This window comes from Cloeon dipterum, chromosome 1, assembly GCF_949628265.1.
Source record: "Cloeon dipterum chromosome 1, ieCloDipt1.1, whole genome shotgun sequence".
Classification (NCBI taxonomy): Eukaryota; Metazoa; Arthropoda; class Insecta; order Ephemeroptera; family Baetidae; genus Cloeon; species Cloeon dipterum.
The window spans coordinates 15,631,609-15,652,631 of NC_088786.1; the positions used below are offsets into that span (position 1 = coordinate 15,631,609).

General features: G+C 36.4%; 2 protein-coding genes across 2 annotated transcripts; both read left to right on the plus strand.

The window, feature by feature from the left end:
• Positions 1-14,693: 14,693 nt before the first annotated feature.
• LOC135934274 (ATP synthase subunit s, mitochondrial) lies at positions 14,694-16,099 on the plus strand. The gene is made up of 4 exons (XM_065475891.1): positions 14,694-14,852; positions 14,970-15,172; positions 15,527-15,689; positions 15,756-16,099. The coding sequence occupies exons 1-4, from the start codon at positions 14,797-14,799 to the stop codon at positions 15,916-15,918; spliced, it is 585 nt and encodes a 194-aa protein (XP_065331963.1). The 5' UTR covers positions 14,694-14,796; the 3' UTR covers positions 15,919-16,099.
• Positions 16,100-16,250: 151 nt separating this feature from the next.
• Positions 16,251-20,925, plus strand: LOC135934271 (uncharacterized). The gene is made up of 9 exons (XM_065475886.1): positions 16,251-16,407; positions 17,885-18,018; positions 18,074-18,281; positions 18,335-18,517; positions 18,748-19,040; positions 19,104-19,374; positions 19,516-19,673; positions 19,734-19,859; positions 19,923-20,925. Exons 1-9 carry the CDS (start codon positions 16,386-16,388, stop codon positions 20,205-20,207), a joined length of 1,680 nt encoding a protein of 559 aa, XP_065331958.1. The 5' UTR covers positions 16,251-16,385; the 3' UTR covers positions 20,208-20,925.
• The last annotated feature ends 98 nt before the right edge of the window (positions 20,926-21,023 follow it).

Here is a 21,023-nt window from a genome sequence, read left to right on the forward strand (position 1 = left end):
TTTTTTGACCAGGAGGATTATGAAAATCATAATGCAATTAGACAACATTTTTCAGTAGAGTGGAATTCAAGCTAATCCAAACCACTCGAAACTACTTTAAATTGATAAATGCTAATGACGTTTCTAAAATGTTAAAAAAAAATGAAATTTCAAGCTGTTGAGTGTTGACTTTTGAAACACAAAACAAGACAGAAAATCAATGCCAATAAAAAAGCGCGGAAAGAAATAAAAGAGCCGCTGGTTGATACCAAGTCCAATTGTTTAGGAGGAAATAAAATATTAAAAACACGACCGTTGCTATGCAATATCAGCATTACAATAAGTCTTGGAAACGAGGAAAAACGCAAGCTATTTTAGGGAAAGATCATAAAGAAGGTGCACCAAAGAAAAGAAGCCAACAGAAATGAAGAAAAAAATCAGTTACCAATATCTAGTGCAACAAAGAGCCCTCTGAAAATGACATATATTCCTTATTCACGTGGATTTTGTCTGTTCCTCTTCGGTTGAATAGGGGCAAATGTCCTACTCAAAAGATGTCATACAGAATATAATGCCTTGTGAGACAGAGCGAATGGAGGCATACCAGCGTTGTCATCTCATGTCGTCAATAGCAGCCAACATATATTTTTTTATGTGTTTGCAGAAATTCACTAAAAACGAACATAAATCGATCGTTTTATTTAAGCTTCACTAAATAAACTCTCAGCTGAACTTTGATAAAGCGTTTTACTTACAAAGGTTGATGACTCACGCCAACGACATATTCAGATCTTCTTTTACGTTCATTAACATGGTTTGTGGTGTTTAGGTGACATTTTATGATGTTTGATTATGTCTAGGAAATGAGATGAACAATCGAACCATTTTTTTACGCATTTAAAATTTCGTTGTGTGATAGTAAAGCAAAAGAGCATGATGCGTATTGTATTTTCCATACACTTTTCACTCATTGTCAGCACGAATGAATATATCGATTGTATCTCTTCCATCGAGAAATGGGAATAACTAACGCACAAATAATGACACCGTTAACCATTTTTAACCGAAAAATAATATTTGGGCACTCACGTAACTTTGAGCTTTAACGTATCGCAATGGAGGCAAAAGCAATTTAATTTTCATTTCCCAGAATCGCGCTCATTCACGCACATCGACCAAGGGATATGATGTAGTTCTCTACATTTAACCGTCTAGGCAGTATAGGAGACAGCAAACAACTGTTAATTGAAAATGACTGCGCGCCTCTTGTTTGATCGCGTGTGCCCCTCTTTCCCTCTTTGACAACTCATTATTGTTCTTTGATGCGAAAGGGGGACCAAATGATTTGCACGCTTGCATACCCAAGATAATTTTGTAAACGGAAATACTTTTTTTAATTTTTAAGATCAAAGTATGCTCAACATTAGTGGAGCCAGGGGGTAAGTGCGGAATTTTCCATTATAGACATTTCATTGATGTTTTAATATTCAATATCAAATGCGGTGCCTAATTTGAAGGAATTTTTCATAAAGCAAAAATACAGAATATTATGCTCTTAAAATTAATTTTAAAGATTTACACTTGGAATTGGTTGTATAATTTTCCTATCTCATCCTGAAAAAATAAAATAACCAAAAAACTTTTGTCGATATCATTTAGTTTTATTTTAACTCACGAGGAATGAATTAATTTTCCTTTCAGTAGAACTTAACCCACCTGAGGTTTTAGAGCTTTCGTTTCAACCCTTAATTAAGAAATCCAATGTAACAGAGGGGCTAGGGAGATAAAAAACTTTGAGCCATTGAGGAAACTTTTTCAATTACGTTTTTGTGCCTTACAATTTAGTTTTTAGCAATGTTGGAATGTAAACCCAACTGCCAGCTGGCAACGAATGATTGAGTATGGTGCCTCATAATTAGTTTTATGCTTATCAAAAATCCCAATCAGCTTAGGATATTAATTTCAAATGGAAAAATCCTTTTTGTGGGTAGCTCATAAGCCGAGCACCAGAACGGACGAGAAAACTAAACATACCTTCATTTAATCTGAAACATTTCGTGTGCGGATTTTGCTGACAACTCGTGACACTTTCTATTTTAGCGAGGGCTCAGCAAAGAGAGATCTTGTTGGTTGATTTTCCAGGAGGGGTTGAAAAGGTTTTTTATGATTAAACAAGTATGGCTGCTCCTGCTGCGCGTTGTCCCTGTTGGGCAGGAACCTTTTTCTAAACTCACGGAGCTGGCGAGAGGCAACTTGAGCAACTCAGAACTCTGGCAGTGAATTACCTGTGCCGAATGAGTGTCACTCACGCGAATAACAATGCAGCCTAGGGGAGCTGAATGGAGCAAATATTAACAATGCTAGGAATTGTTTGCTCTCGCATTCGCACCGCTGAAACAGATACAAAGCCAACTCGCTTTTCTTGCCTGTTATAAATGCTCGTGAAGTTTTCCGGCACTGTCTGTTTGCGTGCTCTCTATTTGAAATAGTTTTTCAGCGCGGGTGGAGACGAAAGCGAAACTCGCTCATCCGCTGTTGTACGAAATTGCCACGACGCACCCTTGTGACCCGGTTTAATTCGTCAAGCCGGATTGCAGCCAAGTTTAGACAATGAGAAATGGACATATTAAAACGGATTACGAGGTTTGATGGGAGTACAGCAATATTTTCGCTTTGCGACAGCGGAAGAGGATTAGCAAGGGAGAGCTTTTTCACTTTAAGTGAGACACGTGCATGAAAATAATTAAAAGTACCACTCGCATCGGTGATTAAATCTGGGTGTAAAAGCACGGAGGTGGAACGTTGATATTCCACGCCGATGAAAAAAGCTGGAAAGATCTATTATTGGAACTATGGGTGGACGGTCATTCAGTCGTTTCTCTCAATCAATATCAGAGCCAACAACTTATTGCTAGAAAAGATATTAACTCTAAAGTGCCAGCGTAGCTGCTGAAGCCGTATTTCAAGGAGCTCAAAATTACGAAGGTGTCGGCTTAAAAGGTCGTGGGCCCAAATGGATTTGCTTTTTACAAATTTTCAGTTTCCACATGGCTGACCTTGACAAAAAAGCGATTTAATTATATCTTTCACATCTCATGAACATATTCAGATTGATCTATCATAATTTTAAAGCATTTAATGTTGTAATTTAATTGAAAAATTGAAGCCAAAAAATAAATTTGTCTTATAGCAATATTTTTAATTTGAGGGGTTTATCGTAGCAATAAAACTTCAAATTCTAACTGCCAAATTTTAATATCTCTTGAAATAGGGTGATAGTTCACAGTAGCCAATGAGGCAATCAATTAATAATTATTTGTCAGCCATTTCATTTCTATAAATAAATTTTTTCAAATAATTGTACTTAAAAGCATAATATTATAATGATCACAAAAAAGTTGGAATTGTGTTCTTACAAGAAAATGTTTGAATAAAAATGGGTTCCACTTCCACAAAGAGTGGATGAACAAATTTAACGTCAATAAGAGCTGAATTCCGCAGTTTAAATAGTGCTCAACTGCCTGAGTTTTCACATCTCGTTCAGCCAACTGTGAAAAATGACTCCGCTTTTCCGCCGTCAAGGCAGTCGAGGAAAAAATGGTCGGTACTTGCCCAATTCACTCCGGAAATTTTTCCGGCTGATCTGTAAGAACGCTCAGACCAGTGGGATTGATTTCACGTTGTTTCTCCATTTGGTGTGTGTGTGTCGCCAAAATCGGTTTTAACAATAGCGAGATTCGTTGCCAGTGATAAATTTGAATATTTTCGTTTATTGGAGCTGAATTTAGAGTTCGTAGTTATGATCTGCACTAGTGAAAGCCTTTATGAATACCACAGGACCCCGCATTATCAAAATCATAAAGAGATCGGGCCTGTCATACTCACGGAAAAGTCAGCAAAATAAAAAAACGAATATTTTTCTCGTTGGAATTTGTTTGCTATGCCAATAGGCAAAATATTTACATAAGGATTGATGAATTTTTTTAAACTAACTCTCTGCTTCATAATCACAAACTTGTTTTTTTTTAAAGGGAAAGAAACACAAATGAGAGATGATGCGCAGTTTTCCTAGAATTATCTTTCATTTTTGAGAGTCCAAGAACTGATCGCTCATGAAATATAGGGCTTCGAGTAGAAGCCGAAACTGGTTGAGCTTAATAAAGAAGTTAGCTTCGAGGAAAATGTCCGGAATTTCAATTAAACATGAAAAAAGATTGATTTATTTTTGAAGGAAACAAAAATTAATTGAACCGCGTGGCTGCCAAAGTGAGAATATTCAAATTCTCTTCCCCTTCATTTTTTCTCGGGTATTCGTGTAAAATAATTAATTTATCGACGGGAAGGAAGTTGATGTGCAGTGCAAAAGCAATGAATCTCCTACTTCATTAGTATGCACAGCATTCTCTGAAGAAAAAGCAGATACCCGACACATAGAATAAACAAAGTTACTCAACGCTCCATTATCGCAGGGAGACAGTCTCACACGCCATTCAATATTGCGCAAGCAATTAGTAGAGCGGCAGCTTTCTACCCAACTTTCCTAATTTGCATTTTATCAGCCCGGGGGTGGGAGAGAAAAATATTTACGCATTTTAACTCTTCAAAAGTCATGATGCTGCGAAAGCTTACAAAGGCGTGTTAAAAATATACGCTAGCCTAAATAGAATCGGCTTTTTGGAAATTAACACAATATAGTTCTGGTCGGTGGACTAGGGGGATGTTACGCATATTTACTTGTTAAATAAATCGGCCGAATAATTAACAATGTGTTAAAATAACCGTAAGATTTTATTTTAATTTCTAAAAGAATAATATTTTTTCAAACATCGCTATAGGCAACCCATTTGTAATACATTAAATATTTTGTATTTGAATTACAATACTAACGTGTTCAGCAGATGCTATTAACTAATTTAATTTGCATATTTAAATTTCCTAGGATTGTCTCCTCCTTTATTCCTTTATGTATATAGAATACTCAAGAGTTCTCTTAAATAATGGAACTTGATTAAGTATTTTTCACGCTCAGCCTCTTAAACAACTTTATGAAAGAACAAGTTGCTAAAAGTGCTAAAATGCTTTCCACGCCAGCACCACGAACCGGAACAAAAGCGACTGTTGCCGCCAGCACAGCAAGATGAACTATACCTCGGGGGTCTGGCGCGTACATTAGTCGGTCCTTAGCACACATTAGCATGAAAGCGTCGTGAATTTCACAGTGATCCAATATCCGCCTCGACGGAATCTTAGTAGCATTGAGGCCGCGCATCACCTTCATCGGACGCGATATTTACATTGGGGTTAATTACTTAGCCGAGTAAAGTTCAGCCTTTCATTATAATGTCGTACACCAGGCACGCCAGCAGCGCGTGGCTTAATTAAAAGTTGCCACCCCTGCTGTCATTTCACAGTGAGTGTTGGCAAACGCAGTTGCTAATTAAACGGCATTCATGCAATCGTTTGTGCCGCCCAAACAGCATTTGTGGCAATTATTAAGCACAGTGAGGATTACTATCCCAGAACATCGCGCGTCTGTCACACATCCAGCGGTCTGTGCTGCAAACTAAGTCTGACCCGAGTTGGCTGCCAGCACTCTCTCTCTATGCTGTGTTGAGATTCACTGCCGATGCTTATCGAATGGCTTGGAGTAATTGGATATGAAACTTTGGTCCAACCTAGGTGAAATCATTGTCTTGAAAGTCCTAGTGCGCTAAAATAATTGAATTTGGCTGACTGTGTAGCTTTCATCATCATTCTCTATAACTTAACAATTATATTGCACTTGAGAAGTTGTTTCATCAACGGAGGCTATGAACTCTTTAAGTGAATTATCTATAGCTGAATTGTAAACAAACTCTTTCCCTTCTGTATGAATTTACCACAATGAAGCAGGATCAGAAAGGCTTAAAAGTTTGGTGCAATTAGGGTACAAACAAGATAATTAGTAAGATACTTACAATAAGCGGTGGTTTGGTCTTCTCATCAAAAGAGTGAAACACTTCAAAAGTATTATTTGACACAAACGAATGCCGAAAGTTTAAATTAACACACAGAGGATTTTATTGGTCTTTTGAAATTAGGCTTCTTAGGATATTTCATGTTTTGAATTTCGTACAGCAATTATTTGTTATTCGCTTTGAGCTATGGTTGGATTCTTTGAATATGAAAGCTAGCTGAATTAGGAAATAAAATATTAAGTTTATTAATCACAATTAAAAGATGCTCGCACTATACACTAAGGGATGCTACTCAATGCAACGTAGACCATTTTGAGAAATCATCAAAAACAAATGTCAAGCGAATCTTCAAAAACTTTTTAAGCGAGTGTTAGATATTATCAATTTTATTGTTGATTATGAGCCATAAGTTTATTAATGCTTATTTTTTCATCTAAAATTATTTTCTCTTTATCTCGCCTCAAGTCTATTGATATCTTATAACGCATCTTAATGAAAGGTAGGGATCTCAGTTAACTGCTGAATCATTCTACATTTCTCTTGTAAAAAGAATTGATTTGTTAACGAGGCAAAGTGCAGTCATTCAAGATCATTATTAAGCCCCTTGAAAAATAAGAAAGAATCAGATCAGTGATTTCATTTAATTAAGGCACTTAGAGTTTGAGCTTTATTATGTTTCAGAAATTGTTCCCCTTTCGAGCATGAGAGCACTTGTATAGCTTCCAAATTTAAATTTTGAAGTGTTCCGTCGCGTCATTAAAATATGATATTCTTTTCATAGAATAGTCCCACTTTTCCATCCTTAATTTTGCAATCACCTTGGCAACATGTTACCTCTTCAATTAAGTTTATAAGGACTCGGAACGGCATTGAAATGGGGAGTTAAACTTCTTTAAGCAAAAGTTGCGATTATAACAATATTAGGCTGAAATCTTGAACTGCTTCCGACGAGACGTTGCGGGGAAAATATCATTTCTCCAGTGGAAAGTTGATTGTCGGAGTTTGCTGGCAGACAGAAGTTTTAGGCAACGCGCCCATCGCGCACGTCAAGCAGGTTGCCTAACTTTTCACTCGCTGAAACTTCAGCGATAGTTGTGTTTGTGTGTGTGTGTGTGTGTGTGTGCCTCTCTCCTAACTAATATATCTTTTTTGGGAATAATAGCGCTGGGGTATTTTTCCCTGCACAACGAAACACAAGGAAAAATGGATTGATCTCGAAAATGACGGTTACAAATGAACGTTTAATATCTTGACTTGGGCAAAAAATTGGGCTTATGATTCGCTCGTGATGGATTTCTTTTTCTTTCCGTCTGCAACTCGGCATTTTTACGGGCACTGTGTGTACTGCATATTTGATTTATCTCGGCGCTGCTCAATTTTGTTGCGAGAGATTGATTTACCACCGCTCTCTCCTGAGCAGTGAATTCGTCTCAGCCAACCGAGCACCAAGGAAATAACTTTCTATATATGACTGTTATATACTGTGAGGGAATATCGCGCATATTTCACCATTTCTTTTCAAGCACGCATGCAGCTAAATGAAATCACTCGCTCGTATTTGAGATGTATGCAAACATCGTGTCACGACGGATGCGTAAACTCTAAAGATAAATTCGATCATCAAAGTCAAAGGAGCTATTTTAGTGTATTCTATTAACAGGAATATTCGAGTTGAAATCATTCAAAATCCTTACAAATCAGGACATTTTAGCTAAAGAATTTTCCACCTTAATGATCATCAAAGGCTTCTCATTGACTTTGCCAACTCGCACAATCTCGAAAGCAAATCCGCGAAGGTATTAACTTTTCTTGTGATATGTTGCTCTCTGTAACATTGTGCGCTGTTTTAATTGTTTCCTTTAAGCATTTCCTTGCGAGGTTTCTGTGCTTTCCAGTTTCCTGGTTTGTTTGTTTAAACTTAAGGATTGATTTTAGGTACTAGGTAGTGCGAGAGACAAAGGTTTATAATCATCGTATGCCCAAACAACCTAGCTTGCTTCAGAGGAAGCTGTGGAATTAGTTTTTTTAGGAATACATTGTCATGAAATTTGTTTCGTAGAATCGATGGCTTAGTTTATGATTGCTTCAACAAGACAGGCAAAACGATTAAAATAAAAAGAAATTATGCTGATATTAGTTTTATTGATCATATGGTAAAATTACAAATGGAACTGACAATAATGTAGTTCACTTAGTTGAAAGTAGTTTTACTTGCCATTGATGAGAATCACAATTTCATTTCTTTCAAGATCATGATTTTTTGAGAGAAAAAGAGCACAGATTATGTGTTTATTTCTCAATGAAGATAATACAGGCACTGAATTTTCAACGTAGAATTAAAATAAAAAGTAGCACCTAATAGGTAATATTTGAAACGGCGTCTAAGGATAAACTGATTCGAGAGTACATCCAAAAGCCTAGATGGACATCCCAAGGTGGGCCGACCGATTTTGTTAACAGGAGGGAAAGAAGAGTGCGAAAGGCGGCCGGGCCAAATTGATGGCCGCGGCTGACGAGCAACTGAGAAAGTCAGCGTTGGCCAAAGGGTTGGCCTCCACCGTGCCAGACGGAACCGGGCGAGGGAAATAAAAGAACCGTCTTGTGTGGGTGGTACGAAAGCAGAGAAAAGCTCTCACATTTCATTATATACACGAGGAACCTGCATGTGCTTTGCGTCGTAATTAGTTATGTTGTTTTAACATTAATTTCATATATTTAATAAAATTTAATTTCAATATTAATTTAATAAATAAACAAAGGCAAATTAAACTGAAATTAATATAATAATAAATTGAGAAATAAGTAAAATGAATGCACGGGTATATTATGCCTGTGCTACAAAGAAAAAACTTATTTGTGGGAAATGATCACAAATTATGGCATGTAGCAAGTTTAAGAACATTTTCAACGTTTTGACTGATATGGAATATGTGGATGCATAATTATTGATGGATCGTGTATCCGATGCTGGCAATCATACGCTCAAACGAACATGAATCCCTTCGTCTTGAAGAACGAGTTTTGTTCTTCGCTAGATTTACAAATTTGTCTGTTAAAACCATGAATTGCAAAGCGACAGAATATTTCTCTCGCTTCATAGAGCGGTTGTAGTTAACAATCATCTCTCGTGTCAGGCGTGTTTTAGAACTCATCATCGTACAGCGGTCCACTTTTGTCAACGTTTATCATTGGAAAGGTTTTTGGACAAACTAGTGCGAGAACAAGTGAATCAAACCACGCTAAAATATAAATTCGGGCTTTGAATTAATAATTTAAGTTGTTAATCAACTTCTTTGACAGCTAATTTAGCTTTCAAGTGAACCCTATCCTGGATCAGTTTTCTGTTTTTTGTTCTTGTGAAGTTTAGGGATGCTTGCTTGGGCAGTCTGTCAACAAAAGCTCATTATTCATACAGCCAGGGGCTGCGCAGGAGGCTTCGATCAGTGTGCCGAATTTTGCTCCCCAGCAACAGCCCTTTTGAATTGCGGCTCCCGTAAAAACCCTTTGTGAGTGATATTCCGAATTTAAACAGGCATTGCCGAATTCCCTTGAATATCATCGGAATTTGTCCTTTCGGACAGAAGTATGTTTATTGGAGAAAATCGATATTCTGTTCTCGTGAGGGATGCAGTGGGAAAATTGACGTTTCGCTAATGCCGGAACAAAGATGATTTGGCGCTAAAAGCTCAGGGAATGTACGGTCTATTCCCACGAACGACACATTGGAGCAAATCGGAAATAAGTGTGGCTGTCGATCTTTTCCCACTCTCCGCGTCTGCTTCCTTTGGGCTCTAGAACGCGAAAAATGCGCCTCATCATCACAAGTGTCATCGATTTTGCACAATCTTGTTAAAGGAAAAGTTGGTGTGCAAAAAGCCTCGAGAATACGGGCTAAGGTTTGAGGCTACGCGTAAATGGATTTTTCAATCAGGAGAAACCGTGCTCACGAATACGAATTACTTGATTTACTCGTCCTCCGAATACATATAATTCTGCTTACCTAATCAGCAAGGAGGAAAATTCGTTTGGAGCGTGAACGAAAACTTTATTGAGTAAAAAAAATCATTTTGAAACTAGAAACCACTTTCCTGTTTGATATTCTGTTTTCCTTCCTGAAATATGCTTTCTTCCCTATCATTATTCGACAAAGATTTATTGCTCAGTTGAAAAATTAATTCCACTATAGGCAACGGACTCCTTTTAGAAAGTGCTGGTTCTGGGAATCCTATAAATAAATATATCTTGAGAGAAAAGAGAGAGATTTTTATGTTGCTAGGATGACAAACGTTGCCATAGACAGCGGCAGAGTGTAAACAAATCGGCAATAAATTTCCTCTGTGGAGCCGTAATAACACTCTGGGTAGAGAGGACCCATATATATTCATACGTTCTCGGTGCGGAGCCAACTTTTATTGAAAGGAAGAGAGGCAGTTTTTACCTCTCGTTCAGAATTATTAAAGCGGTGGCAGCTCGGGGAACGAGAAAGCCGCAAGCACGCGGATCGGGATCAGCTCTCGGCATACGATGTTATATCAACGAATTATTAGCCTGTGAGTGGCGGAATGCAAGTTAAATCCGACAGCACTTGTCTGGCTACATTTCGCAAAGGGCTCATAAACGCTCTTTAGCGACGAAGTGCTCTTCGATGCACTCAAATGCACTCTCACGGCTCTGCCTTCATCACCCACGGCTGTGCATTTAATAGCTTTTCGCTCTACTTTTTTTATTTGAAGCGTAGTTGGCAAAAGTTACTCTGCTGAATCAGAGTGAACATGTTGCTGGAGTGGAGCAGGAACGAAAAGGAGCTGAGTGAAGCTAGCAATAAAATGCATAATTGACCTTCTGGAAGTCTGAACATAAAATATGCTTTTTGGGTTATGGCAGGTGAGAAAGGAAAATAAATAAAAATTTCGTTAATTGCGATCAAATTAAACACGGAAAGTCAGCTGCCCTTTCTGCTGCATATTGTCAAAGGATTTTAAACTTAATACAACAAATGTCTAGTGGATTTTCGGCCTGGTTTTTTAAGTTTTGAATTCCTTTTGCTCAAATGTAAGTACGAGTTTCAAATTTTTCATCACGTCCTTTTCCGCATTGCTTCCAAAATTTAATCAAAATTAAGATCAAGCTATGCGGAAAATAGCTGTAGCAACACGGTACATTAAATAGCCCAAGTTTATTTCATATTAATGGAAAAGTAAATAACAAACAAGCGCACTTAGAGATTTGCAATTTGTCGATTAAAATAATTTTCGGACAGTATTGAAATATTCGAATCTCCAATTGACTTTTTCATGATATTTTTTCCAATTCCTGTCAGTGTATTAGTAGAAAAATATATATCTTCGTAAGATTATATTCCCAATTGACTTTTTAAAAATGACGCTGCCCAGCCGCGCTTGGCTTATATTTTATGTATATTCCCTAGCGGGTAATAAGGTAATATCTTGGAATTTTAACATCATTTTTACATGATCTACATATTTAAAAAATTGATTTGTTTATAATTCAATCTTAATTAAATTTTGTATTCATACATTGATACAGCTTAGAAATTTTTCTTCGCTGGGAGTTGAACCAGTTTCGTGAAAAAGCATTATTTGTGATCAAAATAATTTTAAATTTGTGAGCATAAATTTTAACTTAGTAGTTGTACAGAAGGTATTCTTGAAGTGTTATAAATTTGATAGTAAATTTTGTGAAAGTCCTCTTGTTTATGTAGCTTTTATTTGGAATGGAGAGTGAAAAAAATACAGTTATCTCAGATATTTTGTTAAAAGTTTAAACTTTCCTGGTGAGTGAAGAGGGAAGGAAATCCTTTCAGGACCGAATCAAGCTTTGAGTAGGTTTGGATACCTCTTTTGGAGACTGATCGCTGCTTATGCGTACCGGGCTACAATTTTACATAAAAATTTGCACGATCAAAAAGAAAAGCAGGCCCTGCTGGCACAAGGTAACCACTCTGTTAGCAAATGTATTTAATGGAATTTCCGGTATTAGCTTTTCGTATTATATACATTAAGAGTATTCTATACATAAAACCCCTTTGATGAAAAGTGCGGCGGCGCCTGTGCGCAGTTTATGACTCCATCCAGTTGGAAAATTTTCACTAAGTTTCCTCTCGGTGATTGATTTTCTTCTAAAACCAGCTCGCAGAGTTTCAAAGCTAATGATTCGAACATCAAACTCTTTTGCCTATAGAACTTTCGATTCGACTTCTTTTTATTCAATGAAGTTTTCATTCCATTTTATTTCAAAATTAAAAGAGCAAGCGAGACTAAAGCGATGACAGAAGAAATATTCACTTTATTTCATCAGCAGCTTTTTCTTGAATAAAACCCATAAAAACAATTTGATTTGTGCCTTTTCAAGTTAAGCGAGGTAATTAAAGTGTAAACGACACTGTAGTTTTTTTGTGGAGGAATAAGAACGTTTTGATTTAAGATATCTCGAATGATATCTCAAATGATGGTGTACAGAGAAATTTTCACTTTGATTGTTTTAAATTCACTCAAAAATGCTTTAGAGATTGATTGAAAATCAATCACTCAATTTTTGACGTTTTAATCGAATGAAGACTATCAAGTCGAAGCCAGCCATAAATTGATTAATAATTACCATTTTACACTGGCTTTTGGACAGCCGCATCCAAAATTCTCAAATCCAGCTCTTTTATGCATCAAATTTCAGCTGTAAATAACTGGCTGAAGTGGAAAGCAGCCGTCGGATGACGCAGTCTAAGCTGCTTTTCCGCGCAATATTTGCAAAGCGGATGTATTAATTTAAACTTACAAGAGTGGCTGAGTTGTGTGCGCGGCGCACATGATCGCCTGCAGAAAAGAAATGGAACACACACACATGCTTATCCCGTCGGAATATTATATTCACAGCTCCAAGGCGGCGGCACAAAAGACTGCCTTTCTGCTCAAGTTACTGCACTCAAAGCGCACTCGCGAAATGTGAAAAGCCCTCGCAGCCGACGCGTTCGCGACTGCGAGAATTAATTTTCGTTTCACGCCTGTCTTCCTATTTCCCTTTGTGTTCATTTCCAATTATTACTCGCGACTGCCTGCGGAGAAAGCAACAATTTTCACCGGAACTTTTTCGTGGCTTTTGGCAGTTTGTCTGACAAAAACTATTCAATAGGCACATTTTGTGGAAATCAGAAAAATATAAATATCATACTCAAAGGATCATTTAAATCAACTCTAAGAATTAAAATTTATAAAATATGCTCTTCTCTATATTTGATATTTAATTAAGGTAAGCGGTAGAAGTGACAATTTTTCAAAAGGAGGAAACAAAACAAAAAGAAATTATTAACAAGCAAAATAACGTTACTAATTTTTTTCTTTTTATGATTTACTTTTGATACCAAATATCTTACTTAAATAACACATTTTTAGGAAAGACATAAATATTATATTGTGAATTTTGAGATTTAAAAATTTTTGTACTAAAAAAATATTAATTTGAATATTTTACTATGATCAGATTCTAAATTAAACTATGGGCTACCATTCTACCCATGTTTTCATTTGCAAAGAATTAATGGAGAATGCGAAATTATTCATATGATAACATATTTGTAGCGGATGAAGAGCGGATAATAAGCAACGAAATTGACGACGACCCGCAACTACAATCTCTCTATTATATAGAAATTACATTCCTCTTATGAAAATTCAACAAGCTAAAAATCCCATACTTTCTTATATATGTGAGCTAAATTCCAAGAGTAAAAAGGTTATATTATCCATTTAGTTGCTTGTAACATCGCGAAAAAGCTAGAATGGAAAATATAAAACTTCGTGTACCTTCTTGAAGGCTGCTATTGCCGCCCAATCAAGAGGATTTAAATGGCAAAATGCAGTGAAATTATTATTACTCATGCTTGAATAGTTAGCAAACATTGAGTTCTGCAATAAACAATGAGATTTAATTAAAACAAAAAATTCAAAGAATATATAATAATAATATTTTTACTCGCAACTTGCTGGTTTGCACCTTTCCAGCATGCGTGATTTGGCTTCACGGGACAAATGTCTAGCGTTTCAATGCAGTCCTCGGTGCGGAGGCAAGTGGCCCTTGAGTGGGCTGGGTCCCTGTGTGGCCTGGTGCGCCCATGTTATCCGTTCGCGGTGTTATTGGGACCCGGGTTTCAGCATTCGTGCTAGTGCAGTGCGCGCCCTTCCCGGTCCTCGGACAGGGATAAAAAGAGCAAAAAAGAAAAAAAAGAGTATAAAGCGACAAATCTAGACTCAATAAAATATAATAGGTAAATTAGATCAAAAGGAATAAAAGTACGATAAATATTATTTAATTACAATAATTATTTTTGCCCTTTTGAAGATTTTAATTCTAAATATATATTTTACATAATTTCATACATTATTATTTTTGTATTGTATATGTAATGGATTCTTGATTATTTAATCGAATTTTATTTTTGATCTCATGATGGGAATCTGCGGACCGCTGCTCACGTCAAGTGCTCAGCTGACAATGAATATTAAATTTCCTTTTGCGGCTCTGCTTATCTGCAGCTTATCATTATTAGTTCTACTCATACCCATAAACTCTAATTTATGCTTCCCAACTAATTGTAAGGAGAGTAAAGGTACCTTTACTCTCCTTATTCCCAACTTCCGAAACCAGAAACTATCAACAAGTGCTGCTGCGTAGCGTTTCGAATATTAACTGGCAGCAACCTTCCGTCATGCGCGCGAAAATTTGGATTTTGTAAACAACAAACACTCGTCACACTCCCCTATTTCTGTCACTAACTAGTAAGGACGGTACTATACTAGATACATCGGCTGCGTCGTATTGTTTTCAACTTTTTAAATTGCTCTTAAAGATGAATCATCTCAGCAAAAGGAATATTTGGGGGTGGTTGAATACCGTTTTTAACAGGTCTGTGTCTTTGAACATATATTAAAGTTTATACTTTCTCCATCACAGCAAAATATTTTCTTTTAGATTGGTTTAAAATTGATAATAATTTAATTTATTTTTTTTCTCATGTTGCAGGTTTGATCCAAGTCGGGTCAAAGATGTTGGTCCAGATAGGGCGTGTGCTGAGTGGCTGCTCAGGTGCGGTGCTGGGCTCAAATGGAAGAATTCAAAGACTTTACTGACGGATTACAACTCGCTACCAATCACTGGAGGCCAAAAAATTGTCGAAATTAACGCAACTGACGCGGCAATTATGGATTGCGGCTTTCCTCATTTCAGTAAGATATTATGCAAAATAAAAAATGTAGTTATTGTCGTTATTACCTTAATTCCTTTAATTTAATATATCATTAATTAATCTCAATTTTGCTTCATTTTAATTATTATTTTATGAGATCGATCTGTAAATATTTGAATTGTGTATTTAATGTTACGTACCTACAATCATCCACAACTTAGGCCATTATACCGTTCTAAATAAGCCCATTAAAATGTTTTCTCTGAAGCTGTCACTTTTTATCCTTTTCATATTCAGGCTTTCAATTTCACCTTTTTGTCGCTCCTAATTATCTGTTAATGTTACAAATTTAATACTTTCTAAAAATATGTTCACCTCATTGTCTTTCCCATAGAGGGGCTTACCGACGTGGAGAAAATTGTTTTCCACAAGTGTGGATATCTGACGGACAGTGCAATTCTGTACCTGCCAATTTTGAAAGCCTCACTGAAGCACTTGCAGATTTCCAGTTGCGGAAACATCACTGTAGAAGGATTGCAACCAATCAAGCAATTAAGGTAAAGTGTTATATTATTTGTTGTTGTTAAATTTAAGATAAAAATAATTTTCAATTAACATTGCAGCAAATTGCAAAGCCTATTACTGTATGACCTCCCTGAAATTAACAACAAAGATGAGGTTGCACAAGATTTGCAATCAGCACTGCCGCAATGCAAAGTCAGTTTTCCTTACGCGCTAGCAAAGGAGCTGATAGAGGAGAGTGAGAAAGACAAGCAGCAACCGTAATAGAGTATACTGTATAGGCTGTTTAGTGATAAAATATTGTTTTGCAAGACTGATCAAATGAGTCCTCTATTTTAAATTGTATCCAACACAATATATGTTAATTACATGAAATTAAAAATGTGATCCAAATGTTTATTGAAATCATTAACAAATTTAATAAAAGTTAAAAAATGGCAAATTATGGCTTTACGATTTTTCAATTATACTTCAAATTCCTGCATTAGGCAAAAAGATTTCGCTCATGTTTTTGCTTATGTTGTAGGCCACAAATCTAAATTTAGTCCTAAAACCTGGCGGGAGAGAGTGCTTGTAAAACGCTTCTTACTGACGACCTCGCACACGCAATCAAGAGAAGCGAGCTTTGGCACACAATGTTATCTCAGTGTGAGGTCGCCGTAATACCAAACTTTCAACAGCATACTCAGTGAACCGAGTGAACCAAACATTTTCATCGATTATTCGCTAAAATGTGCTGCCAAGAATCTCAAAGTATGTATTCAATTATGATTTGGTTTATAATGTTATCTCTATATTTTTATCACTGTTTTTTGTCCTTTAATTTAGATTCAAAGTGATTTTATTGCGGATCAGCAGAGCAACTAATTTACATACAGTCAAAGTAAATTGATTATCATAGCGCTCAAAGCAAGTAATATTATGCATGCATTTATTCTTGTTTTCAAAGAGCTTAAGTTCTTCCAATACTCCCACACCCCTGAAACTGCATGCTTATTTGTTCTAAAAAATCTTGTATGTGAAAGAATTATTTATTATTATTTTTCATTAAATTAAATTGAACAAAATAAGAATAAATTTGTTAATCACTTTGTATATAATGATAATAATTAAATTCCCCACAACGTTTTCTTTTAGTCAGATGCAGATTAGTTGGGAGATTTTGCACTAATCAGCATTTCTTGGTCATTGAATACTTCTCAACATTTAAATAATTATGTGGAAACATTTTTTTACTTTAAGTACATTTTCAAGGGTATCGTATTTGATCTCTGTTCATCTAATCTAAAATGAAATCGTATATCCTAATAAAACATGAGGCTTCATTGGGCTTCTTCAAACCCGGGACCACCGCACCTGGGTCTTTTTTAATGGAAACACTTATATTTTTTTATGTTTCTCCCGTGAAATTAACTGACGCATGCTGGAAATAATAATAATAACTTAAAATAATATTCGGTTAGCTTTTATCAATTGTTTTAACTTATTTTCGTTCGGTATAGCATCTATATATCTAATTCACATTTGTTTTATATTAAATTTATTCAGACAAATTCAAACAAATAAGCAAGACATTAAATATCAGCGGGTAAATTGCGTTAGGAAAGCCGGTTCTATTAGTGTAATGTCTATTTTAGTCAGGAAATCCAAAGGAAGAGCGATCGTCACCTTTTAATTTTTAAATGTGTTTTATTAATCACCATAAGTCACGCGGTACCTTATTGCTAAAAGTGATATTACAACTTTTGGACCACTCTGTTCTAATCCGATTAAAACAAGATAACAATTTTTGTTCACTTTTCTTGAACAACCATATCTTGTGCAAGCAGAAGAAACCAAATATAGTCTTTCATAATTGTAGTATCTAGATTATTACAGATTAGATTGTACTAAAAATGGCGCACGAGTACAAAAATTTCATTGAAATCAACATTACATAATAAAATCTAAAACGTACGTAACCAATGATTTATTTGTATAGCATAAATTTATTTCAGAGACAACATTATTTTTTTAAATAATAAAGACGAATTTAATTTATTGAATGTTTAACATGACGTTGTTAATCGTTGCCCTCTTATCAACAATTTAAAACGTTATAAAAAGAGGTACCAGGTTGAGAGGCTCTTTTTTCGTTGTAAAAGGAGGCCGTCGCTTATCGTGAAAAAGTAAGTCTCGCCCAAATCAATTTGGTCCTCTTTTCTTCGGAGGTAAACAAATTCAATTACAGTGCCCACGGAACCCTGCATCTTCAAGAGTCCGTTGGACAGGGACATTAGTAAGCTGCCAGAATGTCCGATCTACGACTTTCTGTATCAAAAGATAATAGAGCGAGGAATGGATAAAACCGACAAGCCTTGGGTGGTCAGAATGCTAAATTTTCAACAAACAAATTGCGCACATTTACTGTTTTCACCAGGTGGACACTTCCACTGGGACTACTGTCTACTTCAAGGACATCGACCCTCACTCAAGGAACGTTGGAAGCGCCCTGACCCGCCTGGGATTTAAAAACAGGGACATCCTTTACTTTGTCACCTATGAAACATCCGTACTCTACCTCATCCAGTTAGGAATTTGGAGGATCGGTGGAGGAGCGCGTGGAGGATTTCAAGGCGAAGCTCCTGGTAATCTATTTTTAAGGGAGTATAATTTGTTTTAAAAAATATCAAATTATCAGAGGAATTTGCTCGGCAAATGAGGGAGTCGAAATCTCGGTTTGTGCTCGTGGACAAGGAGACATATTCCAAGATGTTGGAGGCAGTCAAACTGCTATCTTGGCCGGTTACTGTTATCTCCTTTGATGATGTTGGCAATCCAGATGTGGTCTTGGTAACGTCACTGATCGAGGACGACGGCACTGGTACGTTTGGTGCAATTAAGTTAAATTTTATTACGTTTGGGGGAAGTTTCATTATGCCGAAATATATGAAAGACTCTCAAGAAGATTTTCCGGAAAATGAGGAAATATGAACCGCAGGTTGTTTTATTCTGAAAATTTTGAAACTTTTCATGAAAAGAATATTTGTTTTCACTCACTCGCCTAGTAAAACATAAAAAAGGAAAGAAAATTACCAAAAATTGCACTTTCAGCCTTGCCGGAGAAAGTGGACATCAAGCCAAAGGAAAACATTATTTGCATTCCTAACACCAGTGGTAGCACCGGGCTGCCAAAAGGCGTTTGCCACACGCACTTTAGTTTCACCACCCTTAACTTTGATCCAAAAGCGGTTGATGTGTTCAGTGGACCTTTCATGACTCCAATGAGCAATTACGCCAATGGCAGCTACATGGTCACCTGCAGCTCGATCTATTACGGCAGTACAGTCTTCCACCTTGGGAAATTCCAAAAGGAAAGCTACTTTGATGTGATGGCCAAGTATAAAGTAATTAAAAAAATTATAGTTACAAAATTGGATTTGCTCATGTCACTATTAATTTTTGCGCAGCCCGGCAACGTCCTGATGTACCCGTTTGTTGCCAACTGGTTTGCGCGCTGTGACGATTTCGAAAAATATGATTTGAGTTTTCTCAAACTCATCACCATCGTGGGATCGGTGCTGGATCCAACCACTGCGAAGTTGATCAATCAGAAATTGCCAGGCGCAAAGATTGTCCAGTTCTATGGCATGACAGAAGTGATCAACGTTTCTAACACCCAAGTGGACGACCCAGAAAACGAGTTTATAAATAAAAACCTCGCTTCCAAGGAGAATATGGGTTAGTAATAGAGACAAGTTAGCTGAGAAAAACTAATAACATCTTTTGCCTTTATATGTCGCGCATATTCGATTCGAGATTGGGGATTATAAAAACTTTCAACAAGTTTTTTGTTTTTCTATACATTTACGAATTTTTTAGGAGAGCTGTGCGTTACTTCAGGGAAACTAGTGCCATATGTGGAGGCTAAAATTTTGGACGTGAACACAGGTAACACCCTGGGGCCGAACGAAAGAGGCGAACTCTACGTCAAAACGCCAATGCTCATGAAAGGCTATCTCAGAGAGGGACATGAAATGGTAAATTGTGTTTCGGGATATTTAAGAAAATGCAGATTTTAAATATTACTTGTGCTTCAGCCTGTTCTAGAGGATGTAACTGAGGATGGATTTTTCAAAACCGGAGACATCGCCTTCTTTGACGAAAACTCGAACATTTACATCTTGGAAAGGACCAGTTTCCTGTTCAAGTATTACATGTTCATTGTAAGTAAATTGATTTTTTTCTATAATAAATAAAATAAAATTGTCTATGACTGTGCGTTTCAGGTATCACCGACCGAAATAGAGACATGTATCAAACAACACCCCGACGTGCTGGAAGTAGGGGTGGTCGACATCCCTAACCCTGAGTGCACAAGCGTAGCCAGGGCCTTCATCCGCAAAAAGCCCAACTCTAAGTGCACGGAAGCGGATCTCGTCAAGTTTGTTGCTGACCGGCTGCCTGAGCACAAACAATTGCACGGCGGGGTGCAGTTTGTAGACAAATTACCTGAAAGCAAGGGAAACAAACTGGATAGAAATGCGCTCAAGAAAATGGCACTTACCTCATAAAATGTTGAATAGCCATATTTCACAAAAAATTCCAACAAAGTTTTGATCTAGTGTCCTAGAGAGATTCATTTTTTATGCAGAAGAGAGAGTTGCAACTGAAATAATAAAATGAGAAAAATAAAAAAAATCCAATTTTCGGTTCAGAAGGTATGACATACGACAGAGACATTAATATCTTACTTAAGTGATCAACAAAATCGAGTATTTATCTGACGTTAAGAATCGTTTCATCTAACAAAACAATCAAAAATTCCTTTTGCCTGATTGTGCTTATCATTACTCTTGCCGTTTCAATATAATATCATTGTTGTACAAAGTGCTGGTTATTATCTGGTGGGAACTATAGTTTGAACTATAAGTGTGTATACTCTAGACATAATATATATTAATTACGAAAGTAATAATGGAGCTAATCTTAATGTAATACAAAATATTGATAACTGTCTGACTCGCGTGGTCTGGCAATTAAAGGCTTCTGATCAAACACATATTATTCAAGACTTAAAATTAGTCCCCAATTTTATTAGGAAATGCACGAGATATAATATTATGTAAAATATTGTTGCAATAACTATGGTGATCAATAATTATCATAATAATACAATTTTAGGAATCAAATAATAAACGTTTTTAATGTTGTTTTACCGAGGAGTTGATTGGCCCTTTCTTGTTGAAAATTTTTGAAATAAATAGAGAACAATTTAATATTTTAGCAAAAGAGGACTCTTATTTGTCAAATGTGAGAAGGTCGAATGCGCATTACTCAGCACCACTTCAGCTTTCTATATTAAAATATTTGAGCCACAATCTCTCAAA

What these genes read in the sequence shown, in the direction of transcription:
- LOC135934274 (XM_065475891.1), top strand. Translation starts at nt 14,797, where the DNA reads ATGAATCATCTCAGCAAAAGGAATATTTGGGGGTGGTTGAATACCGTT. An exon ending in TTGAATACCGTTTTTAACAG is followed by an intron (nt 14,853 to 14,969) that starts GTCTGTGTCTTT and finishes CTCATGTTGCAG; the next exon opens with GTTTGATCCAAGTCGGGTCA. An exon ending in CAACCAATCAAGCAATTAAG is followed by an intron (nt 15,690 to 15,755) that starts GTAAAGTGTTAT and finishes TTAACATTGCAG; the next exon opens with CAAATTGCAAAGCCTATTAC.
- LOC135934271 (XM_065475886.1), top strand. Translation starts at nt 16,386, where the DNA reads ATGTGCTGCCAAGAATCTCAAA. An exon ending in ATTTCAAGGCGAAGCTCCTG is followed by an intron (nt 18,282 to 18,334) that starts GTAATCTATTTT and finishes TCAAATTATCAG; the next exon opens with AGGAATTTGCTCGGCAAATG. An exon ending in GATCGAGGACGACGGCACTG is followed by an intron (nt 18,518 to 18,747) that starts GTACGTTTGGTG and finishes TTGCACTTTCAG; the next exon opens with CCTTGCCGGAGAAAGTGGAC.